Here is a 22,822-nt window from a genome sequence, read left to right as displayed (position 1 = left end):
CCGTCCTTGTTTTTGAGTTTGTTTGTATCACTGAATTTTTTAGGAAGTCTTCTATTTGGTCTGTTGCTTTTTCAAGGTCTCCTTCCTCTATTAAAGTTTCTATTTGTGTTAATTGTTCTTGCTGGTTTGTTAATTTTTCTATATCAATTTTTCATTGTGTGATTTGGTGGGTCTTTCTTGCCGGCAGTGACGTGACGATATTTATTTTTATCTTCATTGGAATGTGCTTTCGTATAGGAGTAATGGAGTCATGCCCTATTGGTTGACTACTTCCTTCTATTTCTCCTCTTGTTAATGCGATATCAATGGTGCTGTTCCCATTGTGGCATATGTATGTAGGTATCTGTCTATCGTTAAGTAGGGTGAAACCATCTTCTTCTAGGGTTTCTTCTAGGGTTTGTTTTATAGTTTTCTGTGTCTATTCTGCAGCTGAGATCGCTTGCAATAATGGTGGGTTTGCTGTCGCATCGTTTGATGAGTGTGACTGTTTTGTCAATTATTTCTACAGCATTTATGTGCGGTTTAAAAAAGGCTGCAATTATATTTATGTTTGCTGCTTCTACTAGCATACTATTTTCTTGTTTTATGATTTTTTTGGTGAGCATCATCCAGGGTTTCAGTAGGATACATATTCCTCCCATGGGTCATCCTCTTTCTCCCTTCTTTGCTATTAGGTGATAATTGTAGAAATCTTTATGTTGCCAGCTGTCTATCAGGAAGGTTTCTTTTAGAATTGCAAGGTCCGAGTTTTGCAGAATGTCTGTTGGTGTTAGGTTAAGAGCACTTTTTATTCCTTCTGTATTCCACAAGACTGCTTTTATTTCTTGCTCTTCTGGTTTTCTTCTTAGTTTAGTTGAGCTCTGCTCCCTCTTCCATTGATCGTCTTGGGAAACGAAATCGACGTACTTTTATGTTTTCTGGCCAGAATTCTGGTTCTTGTGTGATTTGTAGCTTTACAAACGGAATGCCTACTTTGAAAGCTTTTTTGTCACCCAGTGTGTGCAGTTCTTCAGATTCTAGTTGTTCCAGTATTCCATTCTTGTTAAGGTATTTCGCTACTGTAGCAGCTGTGGTGGTTCTCTTTCAGTTACCGATGTATAGCCACGCTGTTGTTTCTGCTGCTTGCATTTCTTCATCTTTTTTTGTACCCATTATGGTTTTATTATTACTCTGGTTTCTTCTGTACCAGCTCCTCCCTACCACAGTACTCCAAGTTGGTTCCTCTAGTTCATTAACCTGATTTCGGGTTTTATTATGTTGCTCACGTGCATTGATTTGGATTTGTAGCTGATTTTGTCGCTGGACCAGAGGATTTCTGTATATTGTCATTTCCTTTAGTTTAACTTTGTTGTTGTATTTAGTTTGTATGTTGTTTCCATCAGTTTTGGTTTTCTGTGGGTCTAGGTGGCTTTCCTTTTTTAGAGTTTTCTTTATTTGCTCCTGTATTAATATCCCTAGTTGATTTTTTAGGAAATCAGTTATCTCCTCTACTTTATGCCTCAGTTCTCCCATTTCCATCTTATTTCCATCTTTTTTTGCTTTTTTCCAGAAAGCTACCCACACCGATGTCTCTGTTGAAGTTCTTCTCAGGTCCTGTAGGTGTCTTTTCCATCTGTCTCTGTCTGCTATGTGCTGTTTCCTGCATTTCGCCAATAGATGTCGCTAGGTGACCAGCAGTCCACTGTCCACTATGTGCTGTTTCCTGCGTTTCACCAATAGATGTCGCTAGGTGCCCAGCAGGCCACTGTCTGCTATGTGCTGTTTTCTGCATTTCTCCAATAGATGTCGCTAGTTGTCCAGCAGTGCAGCTGTCTTCTCCCCTGCTCATCTCGTCTTGTTGGATGTTCCTAACCTCTCTTGTAGGATTCCTATTCTCCTCCTTCTTTGCTTTTGTTTCGTTTCTCAAAGATTCTAAGAATTTTCTTATTTCACTCACCGCCTCTAGTAAGTCATTCTTCATTTCCTTCTTCATATATCCTCCTTCTTCTGCCACTTTTTGATCATCACAAGAGCGTTCTCAATACGATGCACTGCACTGTCCGCCATCTTACTCATCCTTGTACACATATAAAACTATAACATACACTCCTGGAAATGGAAAAAAGAACATATTGACACCGGTGTGTCAGACCCACCATACTTGCTCCGGACACTGCGAGAGGGCTGTACAAGCAATGATCACACGCACGGCACAGCGGACACACCAGGAACCGCGGTGTTGGCCGTCGAATGGCGCTAGCTGCGCAGCATTTGTGCACCGCCGCCGTCAGTGTCAGCCAGTTTGCCGTGGCATACGGAGCTCCATCGCAGTCTTTAACACTGGTAGCATGCCGCGACAGTGTGGACGTGAACCGTATGTGCAGTTGACGGACTTTGAGCGAGGGCGTATAGTGGGCATGCGGGAGGCCGGGTGGACGTACCGCCGAATTGCTCAACACGTGGGGCGTGAGGTCTCCACAGTACATCGATGTTGTCGCCAGTGGTCGGCGGAAGGTGCACGTGCCCGTCGACCTGGGACCGGACCGCAGCAACGCACGGATGCACGCCAAGACCGTAGGATCCTACGCAGTGCCGTAGGGGACCGCACCGCCACTTCCCAGCAAATTAGGGACACTGTTGCTCCTGGGGTATCGGCGAGGACCATTCGCAACCGTCTCCATGAAGCTGGGCTACGGTCCCGCACACCGTTAGGCCGTCTTCCGCTCACGCCCCAACATCGTGCAGCCCGCCTCCAGTGGTGTCGCGACAGGCGTGAATGGAGGGACGAATGGAGACGTGTCGTCTTCAGCGATGAGAGTCGCTTCTGCCTTGGTGCCAATGATGGTCGTATGCGTGTTTGGCGCCGTGCAGGTGAGCGCCACAATCAGGACTGCATACGACCGAGGCACACAGGGCCAACACCCGGCATCATGGTGTGGGGAGCGATCTCCTACACTGGCCGTACACCACTGATGATCGTCGAGGGGACACTGAATAGTGCACGGTACATCCAAACCGTCATCGAACCCATCGTTCTACCATTCCTAGACCGGCAAGGGAACTTGCTGTTCCAACAGGACAATGCACGTCCGCATGTATCCCGTGCCACCCAACGTGCTCTAGAAGGTGTAAGTCAACTACCCTGGCCAGCAAGATCTCCGGATCTGTCCCCCATTGAGCATGTTTGGGACTGGATGAAGCGTCGTCTCACGCGGTCTGCACGTCCAGCACGAACGCTGGTCCAACTGAGGCGCCAGGTGGAAATGGCATGGCAAGCCGTTCCACAGGACTACATCCAGCATCTCTACGATCGTCTCCATGGGAGAATAGCAGCCTGCATTGCTGCGAAAGGTGGATATACACTGTACTAGTGCCGACATTGTGCATGCTCTGTTGCCTGTGTCTATGTGCCTGTGGTTCTGTCAGTGTGATCATGTGATGTATCTGACCCCAGGAATGTGTCAATAAAGTTTCCTCTTCCTGGGACAATGAATTCACGGTGTTCTTATTTCAATTTCCAGGAGTGTATGTCACAAAAGATAGTGCAGAGTGGACTACAAATGCTAGTGTACACACCCATAACACATAGAGGAAGAGTGACATATGAAGCATGCTCCACTGACTGACAATGCTCGAAAAAGGACCCCAGTACTCGGTCCGGTGTAGTGCGGATCCCAGGCGCTGGGGCAGTTCTCAGGAGTGGGTCGCGCCAGCGTTCTGCGTGCACTCTCCTTTGCGGGTGAACCACTCTTTCCTAGGGTTCTCCCAGTAGGCCGAGGTCGGCGATTGGTTTCCCTACCGGAGTTACCGCATGGTTGTTCCATTTCGTATCGCATTGCAATGTTATGCACAGATGTTTGGGTGAGTTGTCTGCGTCGGGCAGGAGACTGGTAGCTCTATCTGAGCATTGCAGATTTTATCTTTCTACTCATCCCCATTAACTTCCATTTTTCTGCTTTTACGGCTATCTGCCATTCATCACAGCTAGAAGTATTGTCTGGGTTGTTGTGTATCTTCCTGCAGTCGCTCGATTTGGATGCCTTGCTGTGCACCGCGGCGTCGCCAGCGGGCAGCCGTGGATGGCTTCCCACATTGTCCACCAAATCTTTTATCTATATAGAGAACACCGGCGGTCCTGTCATGCTTCCGTGGGGCGCTCCTGACGATGAGCCCCATGTCTCTGAGGAACACTAGCCATCGAGGAAGGATACTGGATTCTATTACTTAAGTCTTCGAGCCATTCACATATCTCTGAACTTGCTCCATGTGGTCGTGCCATTGTTTACATCGTGCAGTGGGGCACCGTGTCAAGTGCTTTCCGAAAAATCTAGAACTATGAAATCTGGCTGTTGCCCTCATAACCGCCCTGTTAAACTGTTAGAAACGTAGTCAGCGGGTGTCGTAATTTTGAAATGAGAGTTAGTATGAATGTAGCATAATAAATATTGCGCGTTAAGCGCCGTTGCGACTGAGACAGAGGTCAATTGTGGAAACTAAGCCACTAAATGTCAAAATTAACGTTATTAAGGAATACACCCAACTCATAACACAAAATAAGAGGGCACGTACATTCGCGAATGAGTGGTTCAAAGTAAGAACTGATACTGTTGGGGAAACGGCACATAAGTATAGTTACGTCGCTACACACTCATTTGTATGCGAACATATGATCGGGATAGAAGGACGTACGTTCTTAGTATTATCATTCCCGGTGACCTGGGTAAAAAAGAATTGTGGTTAAAATGCGTTTATTCATCTGAGAAAGAAAATAATCGGATTTCGTAATTAAAAACAAAGATTGCGAGTTCTGAATGTCGCGGCAAATATGATTTAAATATTGAAACTGACATTGGCGGCCATGAAGGGAAAGAGATGAACACATTCACGTACCTCTTACTGTTGAGCAGCTCTATTGTGAAGACCGGAGTCTCCATCTAAATTCTCCATACAAAATTAAAACAATCATCTTCCAGAGCTACAGGAGCTGGGAGCCATGGCATCGTAAATGAATCATATTTTTCAGAAGTTGCTTCCATTATTTAGCACTGTCTCACTTAAAATTGCGGAGCACTTGGTTTGTACGTGTTATCTCCAGGACATGAGAACAACGAAAGGTAACTACTACAAAAACTAATAAATGAAGAGGGTAAATCTTCTTTTGTCCGTCAGTGTTAAATACTCTTCAAATGAATCTTCGGTATGACAGTCCAATAATTTTCTATAGGTTTATCAGTAAGAAAAAAAAAATTAAGTTTCTTTACCCCCTTCATCTATAGTTCATAGTATATCGTGTGAGAAAAGGGCAAGCTGAGTTTCGCACGAGCGATGCTTTCTAAAACCATGTTGATTCGTGGACATCAGCTTCTCAGTCTCAAGAAGGTTTAATATATTCGAACTGAGAATATGTTAAAGGATTCTGCAGCAAAGCAAAGTTAGGGGAATTGGTCTGTAATTTTGCGGGTCCGTTATTTTACCATTCTTATACATTGGAGTCACCTGCGCTTTCTCTCATTCTCTTGAGAATTTGTGCTGAGCGGCAGATTCACTATAAACGCCGGCAGCTAGGTAAGGGGGTCAATGCCGTAGAGTACTCACAAACACGTTGCGTCGTTGCGTGTTACCTCTCCGGGGACAGTATCGTGGTGTGACTTTTCCACAGGACAATGCTGGTTGGCGAATTGCGCATGACCCGATCAACCTTTGGCATGATGTTGATGCACTCCTGTCGCGAGCAAGACCTGTGCATGGTAGCACATGTGTGGGAGCGTGTCTGTTGACATTTTTCCCGTGGCAGTATGGATGATGTAAAGGGCCAGTTAAGATCCATGGGCCTGCTCGCCTGTGGACAGGATACACCTGTTTTGACACTATTCTCGATCAAATTTCAGTCACCAACTTTCTCTTCCGAATGCGAAAATATTTTGTTGAACCCAACCTACATAGGTAGGAATGATCATCAAAATAAAATAAGAGAAATCAGAGCTCAAACTGAAAGGTTTAGGTGTTCGTTTTTCCCGCGCGCTGTTCGGGAGTGGAATGATAGAGAGATAGTATGATTGTGGTTCGATGAACCCTCTGCCAAGCGCTTAAATGTGAATTGCAGAGTAATCATGTAGATGTAGATGTATAAAATTACTAAAAAGTCTGCCTAAAAAATTGTGTGATAATGTACATGGCACTAAGTTTTCATAGAACCTCAAAGACTAGATGGGAAAGGAATTTTACAATGTTGAAAACTAGTTATCACATTAAATTTGGATATATTGTTACTTATAATTGTTATGAAGTATGTGACAATGAATGTTTTCTATTTTTGGCACGTCCTACATTCACTGTACACATCATACATTCACTGTCCACCATGAAATCCTACAAGATCAAATTAAGTTCGATTTAATGACATAAGAGTTTTTGTTTATATAAACACTATATGTTTACTAACTCATTTATCTATGTTCTGACATACAAAAGTGATAAGAAGATAGATTTGTGATTTCCTATCCAAAAGGTCACGTTTCCACAGTTCCTAATTTATATAAATGCTTTAGGAGACAGTTTGTGCAGCCCTCTTAGGTTATCTGCAATATGATGCTGTCATTAACTGTCTAGTATAATCACCAGAATATCAAAACCAATTGCTTAGACACAGAATCTATATGGTGTGACAAGTGGCAATTGACTCTACATAAGAAAAAGTGTGAGTTGTCCACACAAATACTAAATAGAATTTGATACATTTCAGTTACACGATAAATCACACAAATCTAAAGGCTGACAATTCATCTAAATAACTACGAATTATGATTACAAACAACTTAAATTCGAACAATCACATGGATAACGTTGTGAGGATGGCAAACCAAAGACAGTGTTTTATTGCCAGAATACTTAGAAGATGCAACAGGCATACTAAAGAGACTGTCTTCACCACATGGGTATGTCCTCTGCTAGAGTATACCTGTTTGAAATCAGATCCTTAGCAGATAGGACTGATGGAGGACATGGAAAAAGTTCAAAGAAGGGCTCGTTATTTTGTATTATTGTGAAACACGGGAGAGAGTGTCACAGATATGATATGTGATTTGGGGTGGCAATCATTAAAACAAAGGCATTTTTTCAGTGCTGTGAAATTTTTCACAAACTTTCAATCACCAACTTTCTCCTCTGAGTGCGAAAATATTTTATTGATGCCAACCTACAGAGGAATAAATGATCAGGATAACAAAATAAGATAAATCAGGGTTCTTGGGGAAAGCTTTAAATGTTCATTTTTCCAATGCACTATTCGAGAGAGGAATGGTAAGAAATAATCTGAAGGTGGCATTTTTGTGTTAATTGCAGAGTAGTTACATATATGTAGATGTAGAAATAAAATAACCCACAGAATGTGTTAATAATTAATAAACAGGGCACATTATTTCAAACCCAGAATCAAGACTGGGCCACAAGATGAAAAATTTGGCAATGCAGGAGTTGCCACACAAATATACCTAGTAGCTTCTGAGACTGCCTCAAGTGATGGTTTTGAGCTAGTACTTACAGTTTTACAGAGTCAAAGCCTACTTAAGACTCTGTGCCTGCTAACTAGTAAAGGAAATCAAAACCTTGGTGGAGTATGCATGAATGTTTTTATTTATTTATTTAATTTGTGTTAGCAGGATAATATTATTTTAAGATTTTGATAGGGTATGCAATCTGCACATATGGGCCATGATGTTTATGGGCCTAAACGTGTAACACATGGAGCCCATATGAAAGTAAATTTATATGCTGTGAGGACCAAAGATAGACAGGAGAGATCTCTTGGCACGTAACGGATATGAATTGTATAGTGGAGATACTTGTGTTGCTTGGTAGTCTGAACATGCAAAAATGTTTTGAGATGGATCACATTTCTGTCCTGTACTAGTGGATGCAAAAAAGGTGGGAATTTAAGGAGATGGGACCTGGATAAACTGACTAAACCAGAGGTTGTACAGAGTTTCAGGGAGAGCATAAGGGAACAATTGACAGGAATGGGGGAAAGAAATACAGTAGAAGAAGAATGGGTAGCTCTGAGGGATGAAGTAGTGAAGGCAGCAGAGGATCAAGTAGGTAAAAAGACGAGGGCTAATAGAAATCCTTGGGTAACAGAAGAAATATTGAATTTAATTGATGAAAGGAGAAAATATAAAAATGCAGTAAATGAAGCAGGCAAAAGGGAATACAAACGTCTCAAAAATGAGATCGACAGAAAGTGCAAAATGGCTAAGCAGGGATGGCTAGAGGACAAATGTAAGGATGTAGAGGCTTGTCTCACTAGGGGTAAGATAGATACTGCCTACAGGAAAATTAAAGAGACCTTTGGAGAGAAGAGAACCACTTGTATGAATATCAAGAGCTCAGATGGCAACCCAGTTCTAAGCAAAGAAGGGAAGGCAGAAAGGTGGAAGGAGTATATAGAGGGTTTATACAAGGACGATGTACTTGAGGACAGTATTATGGAAATGGAAGAGGATGTAGATGAAGATGAAATAGGAGATAAGATACTGCGTGAAGAGTTTGACAGAGCACTGAAAGACCTGAGTCGAAATAAGGCCCCGGGAGTAGACAACATTCCATTAGAACTACTGATGGCCTTGGGAGAGCCAGTCATGACAAAACTCTACCATCTGGTGAGCAAGATGTATGAGACAGGCGAAATACCCACAGACTTCAAGAAGAATATAATAATTCCAATCCCAAAGAAAGCAGGTGTTGACAGATGTGAAAATTACCGAACTATCAGTTTAATAAGTCACAGCTGCAAAATACTAACACGAATTCTTTACAGACGAATGGAAAAACTGGTAGAAGCGGACCTCGGGGAAGATCAGTTTGGATTCCGTAGAAATGTTGGAACACGTGAGGCAATACTAACCGTACGACTTATCTTAGAAGAAAGATTAAGAAAAGGCAAACCTACGTTTCTAGCATTTGTAGACTTAGAGAAAGCTTTTGACAACGTTAACTGGAATACTCTCTTTCAAATTCTGAAGGTGGCAGGGGTAAAGTACAGGGAGCGAAAGGCTATTTACAATTTGTACAGAAACCAGACGGCAGTTATAAGAGTCGAGGGGCATGAAAGGGAAGCAGTGGTTGGGAAAGGAGTGAGACAGGGTTGTAGCCTCTCCCCGATGTTATTCAATCTGTATATTGAGCAAGCAGTAAAGGAAACAAAAGAAAAATTCGGAGTAGGTATTAAAATTCATGGAGAAGAAGTAAAAACTTTGAGGTTCGCCGATGACATTGTAATTCTGTCAGAGACAGCAAAGGACTTGGAAGAGCAGTTGAACGGAATGGACAGTGTCTTGAAAGGAGGATATAAGATGAACATCAACAAAAACAAAACGAGGATAATGGAATGTAGTCAAATTAAATCGGGTGATGCTGAGGGGATTAGATTAGGAAATGAGACACTTAAAGTAGTAAAGGAGTTTTGCTATTTAGGGAGTAAAATAACTGATGATGGTCGAAGTAGAGAGGATATAAAATGTAGACTGGCAATGGCAAGGAAAGCGTTTCTGAAGAAGAGAAATTTGTTAACATCGAGTATAGATTTAAGTGTCAGGAAGTCGTTTCTGAAAGTATTTGTATGGAGTGTAGCCATGTATGGAAGTGAAACATGGACGATAACCAGTTTGGACAAGAAGAGAATAGAAGCTTTCAAAATGTGGTGCTACAGAAGAATGCTGAAGATAAGGTGGGTAGATCACATAACTAATGAGGAGGTATTGAATAGGATTGGGGAGAAGAGAAGTTTGTGGCACAACTTGACTAGAAGAAGGGATCGGTTGGTAGGACATGTTTTGAGGCATCAAGGGATCACAAATTTAGCATTGGAGGGCAGCGTGGAGGGTAAAAATCGTAGAGGGAGACCAAGAGATCAATACACTAAGCAGATTCAGAAGGATGTAGGTTGCAGTAGGTACTGGGAGATGAAGAAGCTTGCACAGGATAGAGTAGCATGGAGAGCTGCATCAAACCAGTCTCAGGACTGAAGACCACAACAACAACAACAACTAGTGGATGCAGAATATCTTGCATGTGATTATGCAGGTCTGAGATAGTCAAATAATCAGAGTTGAAAAGAAACACTAAAATGTGAAAAACATTTTTCTCATACGCTTTCACATTATTCAAAAATTCCAGTCACTAGAGTTCTTTGTAACTGATTCACCATTTGGTCCACTGTAGTAGTGTGTTTGTGTGTGTGTGTGTGTGTGTGTGTGTGTGTGTGTGTGGTGGGGTGTTTACAAGCAAGAATATGCATACTGTAAACGTTTCATCTTTTAAAGAATACTAGTTTAAAAGGTAAGCTACAATGTTCAGTAAATTCATTGTATGCCTGCACATTTCTCAAGAGTCCCTACTATGACTAATATTATTCCACACACTATTTCAGCCTGTAAATCACTATGTTTCATGTGACACTTCATTCACTTAATCTTTAACTGACCCATTATACAGTTCATACTCTTGTTTCAAGCATGTAGAATGATCTGTAGTGATTGTACATGTCAAGAACACATTACTATATAAAAGTAGTTCCAACATATTGTGTATATATACTAAACTATATTTAGTGGTTTGTTAATAATGTGATATTAATCATGAGAATGACGTTTGCTCTATTTATACTTGAATTTATTCAGATGAATATCTCAATCATTATACACAAAATATATTGCTATAAAAGAGCTGTCCTCTTTTCGGTGATACAAAAATCTACAGTTCAGTGCCTAGTTTGTTCTTCATGTCCCAATTTATTATAACTGTGTAAATAATTCCCAAGATCTCTGAAAACAATTTTGAGACAGTTACTTCATCCTAGCTGTACTTTTATCCCAAGTTTTAAGTTATTTGCCTTTCATGTCATTAATAGAAAAACTGAAAGACATTGTGTCACTAAATAGCTGCTGAGTTTCTCAAGATGTGAGCCTTTTTTCATAGTGGTAATTTACCACTTACCACTTACATCATGTTTGAAGCAGAGACTGTTAAGATGCAGCAGCAGCTTTAGTAGTCAGTGGTAATAGTCAGTTAAATTTGGGAAAAGCTCCTGAAACCTATGACATATCATTATTTCTAATTAATGTTAATTTTTTTCAGATGCAGAAAACTTTTTAAGCTGAAGAAGTGTTAACCTTCATCAGTCAGAATCTATTCACTGATACACCTCTACTGCAAAAACTAACAGCAACACTGCAGCTCATAAGACCACCTGGCCCAGATCAGGGGAACAGTTTACAATTATACTGTTAATTTCTTGAAGTATGATACTTCAAGAATAAATTAAGTTTTGTGGCATGGAAAAAACAGCACTAGTCAATTATAAAATGATTCTTGCTTTTTTCCTACAACTCAAGTATTTATTATTCAAATAACAGAGCATATCATTACTTGCAACACATAACTAAGCTCACCTTCTTTTTGCATCCAGACAGCAAGAAGCCTGAAAACAGTAGCTCCACATACTGCAGCAAAGAAACCACGCCAATAATTTCGAACTGCAAAGTAGACTGTTGTTACTTCTATGCTGAACAACACTCCTGTAAAACATGAAATGAAATAAATATAAAACATTTGAATATTTAGTAATTACTAATAATGATTTGTATTATACTTATGTAACAGACAATATATTGCATAAACATTATAATGCAAAAAAAAAAGACATTGATTAAAGATGTAAAAGAACTTAAATCTTTCTGCATAACGTTTTTCACAGTGACTTCTATGCAAATATCTTAGTGATTCCCCATCCAAAATTCTATATTTCACATTACGGCATAAATTGTGTTACCTTCTCCTATATGCTTGAGAGACATATAAAATGCATAAGTGCTTGCAACACCAGGTACTGAGGAGATTCTCATGTTTTCATTAATTACTGAGGCCAACTTTCTATTTCAATACATTTTTTGCATAATTTTCTCATAGAAACTTCCTTTACCACTGCCAAACATTCCTCAAGAAATATATGTCAATTCTGAAGAATTAATATGATAGTCTGCTTTTTCATGAATATTTGACTCTGACATGAAACAAATTTTATTTGAGATGCTCACCAGCTACCATGCTTTTGTAACTCCTTTTGTTAGTTCCAAATAGAGATGGGTCATTCGTGAACTAACGGGTCCAAAGGAACGGTTCATCAAGATGCACGGAACAAACGAGGAACGAATTCTAAGGAACAGTCTTTCATAGTTCACTTTGGTTGTGGATTTCTACTTATAGTTCCCAGGAATGGGAAACGGTTGGTCTCATTCCAGCCTAGGTCCCTTTCCCGTCTGTCTCGGTCTCCATCGTGGCTTTCTACATATAGTTCCCGGGAACGGGAAATGGTCGATCTGATTCCCGCAACAGCACATCGGCCCATCTTGTTACAGCCTTGGTACTGTTCCTGTCCTTCTTCACGTGGCCACTTGTCACAGTTCCACTGCCAACTGCTCATAGTTAGTTCAGTGTTGAGTTGTTATTTGTTTACGTGGTATGTAATACATACACATTTTCAGGTAACAAAACAGTATATCAGCTTACTTCACTATTTTGATAAAAAGCAGAAGAAATACTTGTAAAAAGGCAAGATTCTTTTGTTATTACACATGCAAAGAAGTCAGCACGGCACACATGAGTGGCCATTTTCCATCTTTTTTTGATACAAGGTAAAAAAGCATGTTCATTATTATGGAAGGCAAACCGACTTACAATAGAATGAAGCCCGTGCTCACCTATGCTACTAATTTTCAATTTTTCATAAGAACCATATACCAAGCACAAATGGACGGTGAATGAGTAAAACTGAATGGTTCCCAAAAAAGAGTGATCATCAGTGAAATAGTTCCCAAGGATGAAAGAGTTTGCCCATCTCTAGTTCCAAACTACCACCTGATCAAAGTATAAGCTACCTTTTTATCTAGCCCCAAAATAGTCCCATCTGATGAAAGTTTAAGCTACCTATTTATCTAGTCCAAAATAATCACATCAGTTTAGCACCCCCCCCCCCCTTTCTCGAGTTCTTTATATGTTAGAATATTTGTTACTAAACCAATGCAGTTATTTGGTGGAGGAAATTGACTGTAGCAGTGACATAACAGCAGCAGAGCTGCAGCTTCTGCAGGTGGCCTGCACTAGAGCAAAATTTACTGTGATGACACCAAAGCCTGAAGACTTTTATACAGGCTGAATCACCTAAAACTCGCACATCAGATATTGTGGAAATGGAAAATGCTATTCATGTGTGGTTTTCACAGAATGGATTGGTAGTCAGGGGCTCTTTTTTAAGTGAAACAATGCCTATTGACATAAACAAATTAAAAGTAGGATAAATTAGAATGTCAGTGGTGTTTGTAGCAGAATTCTAGTGCGAGTTGTTTATGAGATACCATATTTTGAAAAGTTTTCACACTGGCATTTGTTTATACCATTTAACCTGTGTAGTTGCTAGGTACAATGTTGTTTTGTTGGCTTATGGTGTGCTTCTATGCTCCTTGAGTGCATTGTGATTTGCTAGTCAGTCAGTGTATGTCAGACCAAACAGTAGATTGTGAGTAGATGATGGGATTTACCAATGCAGAAAAAGCCAACATGTTCATGGTGTATACAGAGCATAGGAGAAATGCAGTTTGTTCTTGTATGGCATATGGAGCAAGATATCCCAATAGATGTCAACCATCTTGGTAACTGTTTACGATACGGTAGTGTAGCATCTAGACAATGTAATAGAAGCAAACAAGTGGTGACAGAAGAGGAGAAAATCAATGTTGTTGCTGCTGTTGCAGTTGATTTGAATGTTTGCTCCCATTCAGTAGCATAAGGAAGTGGCATTTGTCAAGCAAGTGTACTATGCATTCTCCATCAACATAGGTGCCATCCCTATCACATTTCTCTCCATCAAGAGCTGCACAGAACTAGTTATGAGAATCGGGTTAACTTCTGTACATCGGCATTAAGACAGGATACTCCATGTGTATCCTGTATCTAGTATAGTGATGAAGTCACATTTATCAATCATGGCCAGATAAACAACTGAAACATGCACTGCTGGTCTGTCGACAATCACTGTTGGCTTTGTCAGATGGAATGTCAGCATCCATGGAGTGCAAATATGTGGCGTGGGATACTGACCATCAGCTCATAGGCCTGTTTTTCATAGACGCAACACAGAACATGCACAAGTATCGGAGCCTCCTAAGAGACCATCTTCCACAGATACTAGGGGATGTTCCTCTGCAGACTAGGAGGAACCTGTGATACCAACATGATGGTTGTCCAGCACATAGTGCATGAAGTACTACACTATTTCTTCATCAACTGTTTCTAAATTGTTGGAGAGGATGTAGAGGAACAGTACCTTGGCTGGGCCATTCCCCGGATTTGATGTTGGTAGACTTTTTTCTGTGGAGAAAGCTGAAACATGCTGTCTACAAGGACATATCAACCACCCTGTGATATGCAATGATGTATTTACTCTAGCCTGCTCGAACATCTCTGCTGAAATACTGGCACATGTGCAGCAGTCATTCCATAGCAGACTGGAAGTGTGTATTGCCACTGCCAGAGATGCAACCTGTGATGGTGAGTTTTCTTTTTAGTGGTCAGAATCTACATAACTTGTGTATGCATTTGTGTTGTTCTTTAGTGTGTGCTACCACAGTTATTGTACAAGTGTCGGTGTGGCAACTTTTAAAAATACAGTATCTCATAAATGACTAGCACTAGAATCCCACAACAAACATCACTGACACTATAATTTACCCTAATTTTAGTTTTTTAATGTCAATAGGCATTGTTCCATTTAAAATAGTGTATGTTTGTGCAAAAAATACATTTTATAAATATTATTACAATCTGTTGATTGGCTAACAATATGAGCCTCTGACTACCATTCCATTCTGTGAAAGCCACACATAATAGCATTTTCCACTTCCACAATATTTACAGTGCAAGTTTTAGATGAATGACCTCGTATACCTTAGCAAAATATTCCTTGCATTCTGTGATAATAACATATCAACTGACAAAAATCAGACTTTTCCATTACAGTGGCCAATAGAGTTCTTCAAACAAAGAATGTACATGATGCTGGTAGCTTAGTTATGGGTCCTAAATTGGAAAATGAAATTTGTCTTTGGCTATCAGGCCCAGTTTCTTATGACACACTACCCTCTATCTACCAACATCGTTGGAAACAATGCACTTTGGTTACTTGCTGTGTATTTATTTATCTTGGCAATATTATGGCCATCAGGACATGATAGTCGTTATGTCATGTGTGTCATAAGAGGACTCACATCTTATACGAAATCCATCACTTTGAAATAATTATGACTTAAACTGTGGAAATATTAGTAGGCGTAGCAGAAAAATACACAGCTTATATTCATTCATGAAAAGCAGAACAAGAAAGACCAATTATAGGCAGTTAGATTTACAATGTGGGCACTGGCAGCAATGGAACTGAAAGATGAAATGAAATGGGGAGAGAAAGATGAATGTGACAGAACACAAGTAATGAAGAGAAGGAGGAAGAAAGAGGTGTGTCTGACTAGGAAACTATAAGAGAAACAAGCATTAATGAGAGAAGATGGGAGCATTTGCTTTACTTTTTGATGGAGAAAACTTGACAAACATGTTAATGTTTCAGGGGAACATTATAAAGTTTACAAAAGGAAGTGTTTCATATTTTTCTTAAAATTGAGAACTGCATTCTACATCTTCAGAGGTGCTCAAGAATATGCTGAGTATTGTCGATTTGAGATATCAGGCTTCAGAGCGCAACATAAATATTGTGAAAAGTGGGTGTGATTGGTAGAGATAATCCTTGTCAAAGATAAATTTTAACTACTGACTGTTGTCTATCAAAGATAAAACTTCACTATCAACTCTGTATGACAATCACAGAAGCTGGATGGACAAACATATGTACAAGGGAGATAACTGTGAAGAAACCTTGGATAAAAGAAGAAATACTTCAACTGATTGGCAAAAGGAGGTACAAAAACTTTCAAGGAAAGATAGGAATACTGCAGTATAGCTTAATTAGGAATGAAGTAAATACGAAATGCATGGAAGCCAAAGAAAATGGCTGCAAGAAAATTGTGAAGAAATCAAAACAGAAATAGACGTCAGAAGAACTAATTCAGCACATGGAAAAGTCAAAGCCATCAGTGAAATTAAAAGCAAGGGCATTGACATTGAGAATGCAATCATAATTCCACCGTTACTCCACTCTGAGAGAGTGGATAGGTGGATAGATTACATTGGAGGCCTCTTACAAGGGAGAGCAATTGTCTGATGACATGATGGAGGATGAAATAGGAGTTGAGATGGTAAATATAGGGAATCTAGTACTACAATCACAGTTTAAAAGAGCTCTGGAGACTTGTAATCAAATATGATGGAAAGAATAGATAACATTTGTTTGGGACTTCTAAAATCATTGAAGGAAGCACCAACCAAATGACTCTTCAAGTTGGTGGGTAGAATATATGACTCTGGACCCATACTATCACACTTTTGGAACATATCAACCACATGATCCTTAAAATATCAAGAGCAGATAGGAGTGAGAACTATCATTCAATCAGCGTAACAGTTCATGTATCTACAGGGTGTATATGTGGACAAGAAAAAAAAATTCCCGGATTTCCCGATTAAAATTACTCTTTCTCCCGGGTGAAGATACACTTTTTCCGTGTTAAGTGACAGTACACTTCTTCTTGGAACTGTAAAACTGATCAATCCTTTGAATCGTTATGGTTTTATACACTGGTGTAGTACTTCTCGGCTCTTTAGAAAGCCAAACTCAGTAAAAAAAAAAAAACCATTTTGGAAAGATCTTTGATGTGCAGCAACATGTATGCTGATATTTTTGTATCACGAAAGTGTAAATTTAAATTCCACTAAACGCCACATGTTACTTTCCGAGGCATTGAAATCCAGATAGCAATGCACTTTTGTAGCCAGTCATAGCTCATGTCACATGATTTTGCCAGCCAATGGCAGAGGATATTCGAGCATAGGACATGTGATGTAGTCAGGCAATGGCGATATCACTCTTAAGTAGGGTGTGCACACAAACAGGAAACGTTAATGGTTTAGATTATTATACGTACTACAAAAAAAGCTGAGATTTCACATATTATCTTGGTCTCTAAGATTAATAAGCTGCAAGAGAAGCTAATCTTTCACATATAATGTTGATCTTTTTTGAGCATGTTACACTTTAAGATACATCCCACAAATGTGCCAGTAAAAGTTTTAATGAATACATAAATGTCTTGAGCTTCTGAGCTCAAAATCTTTCTAAATGTTTGTACTCAAAGACACGATTTTTAAATGAGAGTCAAACGCTCTCTGATTTAAGAAATTCATCGTATATTCTTGCACATAGTTCATCTTACATAAAAGGAAATTTACTTTGAAAATAATGCTTTTCAAATAACCATTCGCAATATTTTCCCGCGACCTGTTAGAAATATGTTTGTTTCAGTAGTTGCCAGAGAGTGCCAGATAACAGGCGTCACTGCGCTTGCGCAGCTTCTACGATGCTGGAAGTGCGTATGTTCGTAAGTGTAAGACATTAAAAGATCTTACATTATGTCATAAAAGAAACAAGGCATCAGAGGATACTCCAAGAGCATTGGAATTTCATGAACCATACTAAAACGTGTAATTCAGCTTAAAGTGCACATTCGTATGTGCATATTTGGATGTAACTTTTCTTGGAGTACCTGTACTGTATTATCTAATATTTGGTTCTTCATTATGGCATAATGTCATACGTGCTAGAAGATGAAAACATGCACTTTTGAAGTGCAGCAAACAGTTGAAACTAGCCAATAGTGTGGAATTAAACACTTCGTTTCAAATAAATTGACTGCCTCATCGGAAAAGATTAATAAAAGCCAAATTTCTTTAGCAAACCGACAAAAATAACTTCATTGTTCTGCAAGGCGATTAATACCTGACTGTCAGAAAGGTGGAAATAAAATAAAATCTGAAAATAATAACATATTTTAGCCTTCCGTACTCATATCAATGTATTCACTTGATAACTCCCAGCCACAGAAATCCATTTTTTTTTCACTTGACATGAGAGCAATAAATGAAGGGGAAATTGCAAAATCACTAAATGTAAATGCCAGTCACGTGGAGATTATCCACTTTCCCACTCTAACTCAGACTGCTCTGTGCATTTAAAAAAAAAAAAAAAAAAAAAAAAAAAAAAAAAAAAAAAAAAAAACGACAACAACAACAACAACAACAACTCGCAATCAATATTGGATGGGATAATTTGTAACCAGGAGAACAAGAACTCTTCAAAAATTTGCATTCTTTATTGCCTATAGTTAATATCTTGCTTTTTTGTGTGACATAAAATTATATATAAGATACATGAAACCAGTAGAAGAGAGAAGCAAGACAGTGCACTTTTTTTCAGTCTATAAGTCCTAGCAGTTTTTCTCTCCAACCTTGTTACAGCTTTACATGGCATGCTTTCCTTTCTGGGACAGAATCTATTACCTCATCAAAGACGTCAAATGTTTTGCTACATGAAAAAAAGAAATGTCTTTGTCTGATACTGAAAAAGCTGTTAATACAAACAGTACCCAAGAACTGTGTGGTTCCTCTACATGATTACGCGTATTTTGTGATGGTCTGCTAGATAAAACGAAATAGACCTGTCTAATATTGCAGCTATTGTAAGACACACCAAATAAACGAGACTGTTTTGGCACAAATGGTCATAACACGAGGAGAAAATATAATTCACAAAGTACCAATATCAAATGCTTATTAGGCCTACTACAAGCAAAAAGTTTTGTGTTCAGAAATAGTTTCACATTTCATTCATATGCTCCAGCTTCTCAAGCATGAGATCGAAAAGTAGTAATATGAAATTTTTATACAAATTTGGAATCGTCTTATTCTTCCATAATTTGTGTGATGTCCCCATTTCTTCTCCTTCCTCGTTCTACCAAACAATCTTGTTATCACTAATTCTGTAACTTATTCTCCAGTTAACTTTGCTAACCCTGCCACAATCAACGGTTCAATTATCCTGCATTTATTCTCCGGTTAGGCGTTATTACGTGTTCATACAATGCGTTTACCGCGCTTCTCAGGTGGCTGCTACCAGGGACAGTACAACTGGTCCTTACTAGTGTAGAGGTCTGGCTAAAAATTTTCTATCAAAATTTCATTTTCTTGTATACACCAAGAAGAAAATACGTAATCTTTCTTACCTATCATTCCTATTAGTCATTTATTTCCACTCTGGTAGTCTGAATCTATGGATTTCACTGGTAATTATAACAACACTGATCATTTGCAAACACAGTCAACCACATAAACAAACAGCGATTGCCATCCACCCGTTCAGCTTTATTCCGCTCAGCTCATATAGCCCCATCCCCTTCTGTCTGCAGGAAAGTTTATTTCTAGATGCGACGGGATTCCTCTGGCAGATACATGATGTACACTATACACGCATTCAAAATTCAACTTATGATTCATTCAGAAATAAACTTAGAATATGTTCTAAAATGTTAAAAAACCAACAGGGATGTGTTTCAAAATCATATGAATAATCGAAAGCCCAATGTGCGCTGGATACTAGGCGCTTTGTGAAACTAGGTTTTTACCCTCAAGAATATGAATTTGGTGGCCCCATCCCATTCCCTGAAATTGCTGCCCAAGGTAGATACCCCGGTTTGCCCCCAGTTAATCTGGCAACTTGCACATGCCAGTAAAATTTTTTCGGGTAGCATTTTGGTGCTGCTGCAGCTGCTGCTTATACAGCTAACAGTCACACTTCTGAAACCAGAAGTGGGAGTACTACACATGCGCGACTCAACTGTGCATGCGCATGAGCCCGCCCAACAACTGCTCAAACGAATCTAAAGTAAACAGTTGTGACATCACACTCATCGGAGACGGAGTAAATTTGTTGTTATGAAGCACTGAACAGTCTTCCTAAGGCCTTTAACACATTTTGCTGTTGGCAGATGCTTGTATGAGCTCTGTGTTTAGTTGTTGTATATGGCGCATTTCCTTTGCAACTTAAGTTTTATTTTCATTCCCCCCCCCCCCCCCCTTCCGTTTATGTTTTATTGCTTCAGTATTATTCTGCAGTAGTAGGATACATAATATCCTTTGTTAGAGTATTGTTTCTTACCAGTCAAAACTACAAAAATTTAACTGAAAGCTAAAACAAAAAAAATTCCCGGAAGTCCAAATAATTCCGAGGTTTATCCCGGTGTTCCCCCGGATGAAAAAATTCCCGGGTTTCCCCCGGGATCTCCCAGTTGTCCCGGGTCATAGACACCCTGATCTAAATTGTTGACAGGAATAATACACAGGAGAATGGAAAGGAAAACTGAGGATCTAAAAATGTGAAGTCAAGGTTGGAACATCAAAAATATTATGAAGAGGATAGATTGCTACTCACAATAAAGATCAGTTAGTAGCAGTCTACCCTTTTCATAACATTGTTAAAATTGAGGATCTGTTAGATGATGATCAGTATGGTTTTAGGAAAGGTAAAGCCACCAGAGAGGCTATTCTGACACTTTGTCTTAAATTGAAAGCAGAACATAAGAAAAATCAGGACAACTTCATGGGGTATGTCAACATGGAAAAAGCATTTGACAGTGTAAAATGGTGTAAAATGTTCAAAATTATAGGAGTAAGCTATAGGGAAAGCCAGGTAATATACATCATACAGAAGAAACAAAGTGAACACCAAGAATGGAAGCACAAGAAAGCAGTGCTCAGATTAAAAAGAGTTTAGGACAGGGATGCAATTTTTTGTCCCCAATGTTCAGTCTATACACTTAAGAAGCAATGACAAAAATAAAAGAATGGATTTACAATTCAGGTTGAAGTGTAACGAATGAGAAGATTCACTTATGATATTGGGATCAGTGGAAGTGAAGAGGAACTACAGGACCTTTCGATTGGAATGAACATCAAATGAGTAGAGAATAAAGATTAATGATAAATTTTAAAAATCAAAACTAATGAGAAGTAGCAGCATTGAGATTACTGATAAATTATAAAATAAAAAAAAAAAAGCAAAAGTAATGAGAAGTAGCAGAATTGAGATTACTGATAAACTTAACAGCAAAACTCGAATTCTGCTACTTTGGAAGCAAAGTAACACAAGACAGATTAAGTAAGGATGTAAAAAGCAGATCAGCAGAGACAGAAGTAGTCTACTAGTATCAAATTTCAGCCTTAATTTGAGGAAGAGATTTCTGAGAATGTATGCCTGGAGCACAGCAGTGCATGGCACTGAATCATGGCTTGTGGGGAAACTAGAAGGGAAGAGAATCGAGGCATCTGTGATGTGGTGCTATAGAAGAATGTTGAAAATTAAGTGGAATGGAAAAATAATGAATGAGTAGGCTCTGCACATAGCCAGCAAATAAAATAACATACTACCTAAACTAGGCTTGTCCATCATCTTCTGGAGTATTGCTGTGCAGTATGGGAAATGTATCAGACAGGATTGTTTGAGGAAATCAAAAAAGTTCACAGAAGGGCAGTTCATTTTGTAATATCATGAAATGGAAGAGAAGGTGCCACTGATGTGATATGTGAGCTGGGATGGCAGTCATTAAAACAAAGGTGTTTTTCATTGCAGTAAGATGATTTGACAAAATTTCAATCACAAACTTTCTCCTCCAAATGAGAAAATATTTTGGTGGTGTCCACTTACATAGGGAAAAATGATCACAAAAATAAAATAAGGGAAATCAGAGCTCTCATGGAAAGATTTAAGCATTTATTTTCCTGACTTGCTGTTTGAGAGTAGAACAGAAGAGGAATAGCTTGAAAGATTGAATGTGGTTTGATGAGCCCTCTGCCAAACACTTAATTGTTAATTTCAGAGCAGTCATGTAGATGTAGACATAGAAAACACTGACAAGAAGAAGGAACAGAATTATAGGTCATTTGTTAAGACATCAGAAAATAACTTCCATTGTGCTAGAATGAGCTCTAGAGGGTAAAAACTGCAGGAAAAGACAGAGATAGGAATAGATCCAATAAATAACTGTGGATCTATGGTGTAAGAGAGGAACTTGTGTTGGACCACATCAAACCAGTCAGAAGACTGATTCACCTCCCCATCCCCCACCCATTCCGCCCCCCCCCCCAAAAAAAAAAAAAAAACACCATGTTCGTGCTTTTGTGTTTACAGAAACTCGACTTTCATACATCATAATACGTCATATAAGTTGAATGTTCATAAGTAGTCAGCCAAGCCTGACTGGTAGAAAATCACATGGTGCCCATGTATTTCTTTCTTAGGGCTAGGTTTGATTGTACTTCTTTCCCATTGTTGTGGCTGAAAGCTCAGTATGTTTTTTTTGTTGAGCCTGTCTGCAGCTCATTGTGCCATCTTTATGGTGTGTAGCAATCTATCATTTTCATAATTGTTTATGTTCAAACCTGGACTTTCCATTGTAGGACAGCAAATAATTAGATGCACTTTTGGTGTAGGACATTGTTTCATTTCCTTTCCTCTCATAAGATGGTCTATGAAGAGATTCACACTGTTTTCAGTACAAATCCATGCAGATACAGTAATGATTGTCGAAACAATGAGGGAAACTGAGAGGGCAAGTAATAAACAGGACTAAACATAAAAGCTTGAGGAAATAACTAAACAATGTAAGAGAAAGCATCAATGAGTTTGGAATTAAATGCAGAAATCACATCTGTGTTACACACTAAATGTAACTAGAAATTGTAAAAGTGGTCAGTTTTCAAAGAATCGCTAGAAACATAATGTTAAATAAGTAGCTAGAAG

At 39.2% G+C, this 22,822-nt stretch overlaps 1 protein-coding gene across 2 annotated transcripts in view; it reads right to left on the bottom strand.

Moving 5' to 3' along the window:
- Positions 1–22,822, bottom strand: part of LOC126248447 (chloride channel protein 2) — a 526,989-nt gene that overhangs the window by 161,235 nt on the left and 342,932 nt on the right. For both annotated transcript variants that reach the window (XM_049949432.1, XM_049949431.1), the window contains exon 6: positions 11,424–11,549. In XM_049949432.1, coding sequence (XP_049805389.1) covers positions 11,424–11,549 — 126 coding nt within the window. The remainder of the gene's footprint in view (positions 1–11,423; positions 11,550–22,822) is intronic.

This window comes from Schistocerca nitens, chromosome 3, assembly GCF_023898315.1.
Source record: "Schistocerca nitens isolate TAMUIC-IGC-003100 chromosome 3, iqSchNite1.1, whole genome shotgun sequence".
Taxonomy (NCBI): Eukaryota; Metazoa; Arthropoda; class Insecta; order Orthoptera; family Acrididae; genus Schistocerca; species Schistocerca nitens.
Note: the sequence above shows the minus strand (reverse complement) of the source record. Positions and strands in the feature narration are given on the sequence as shown.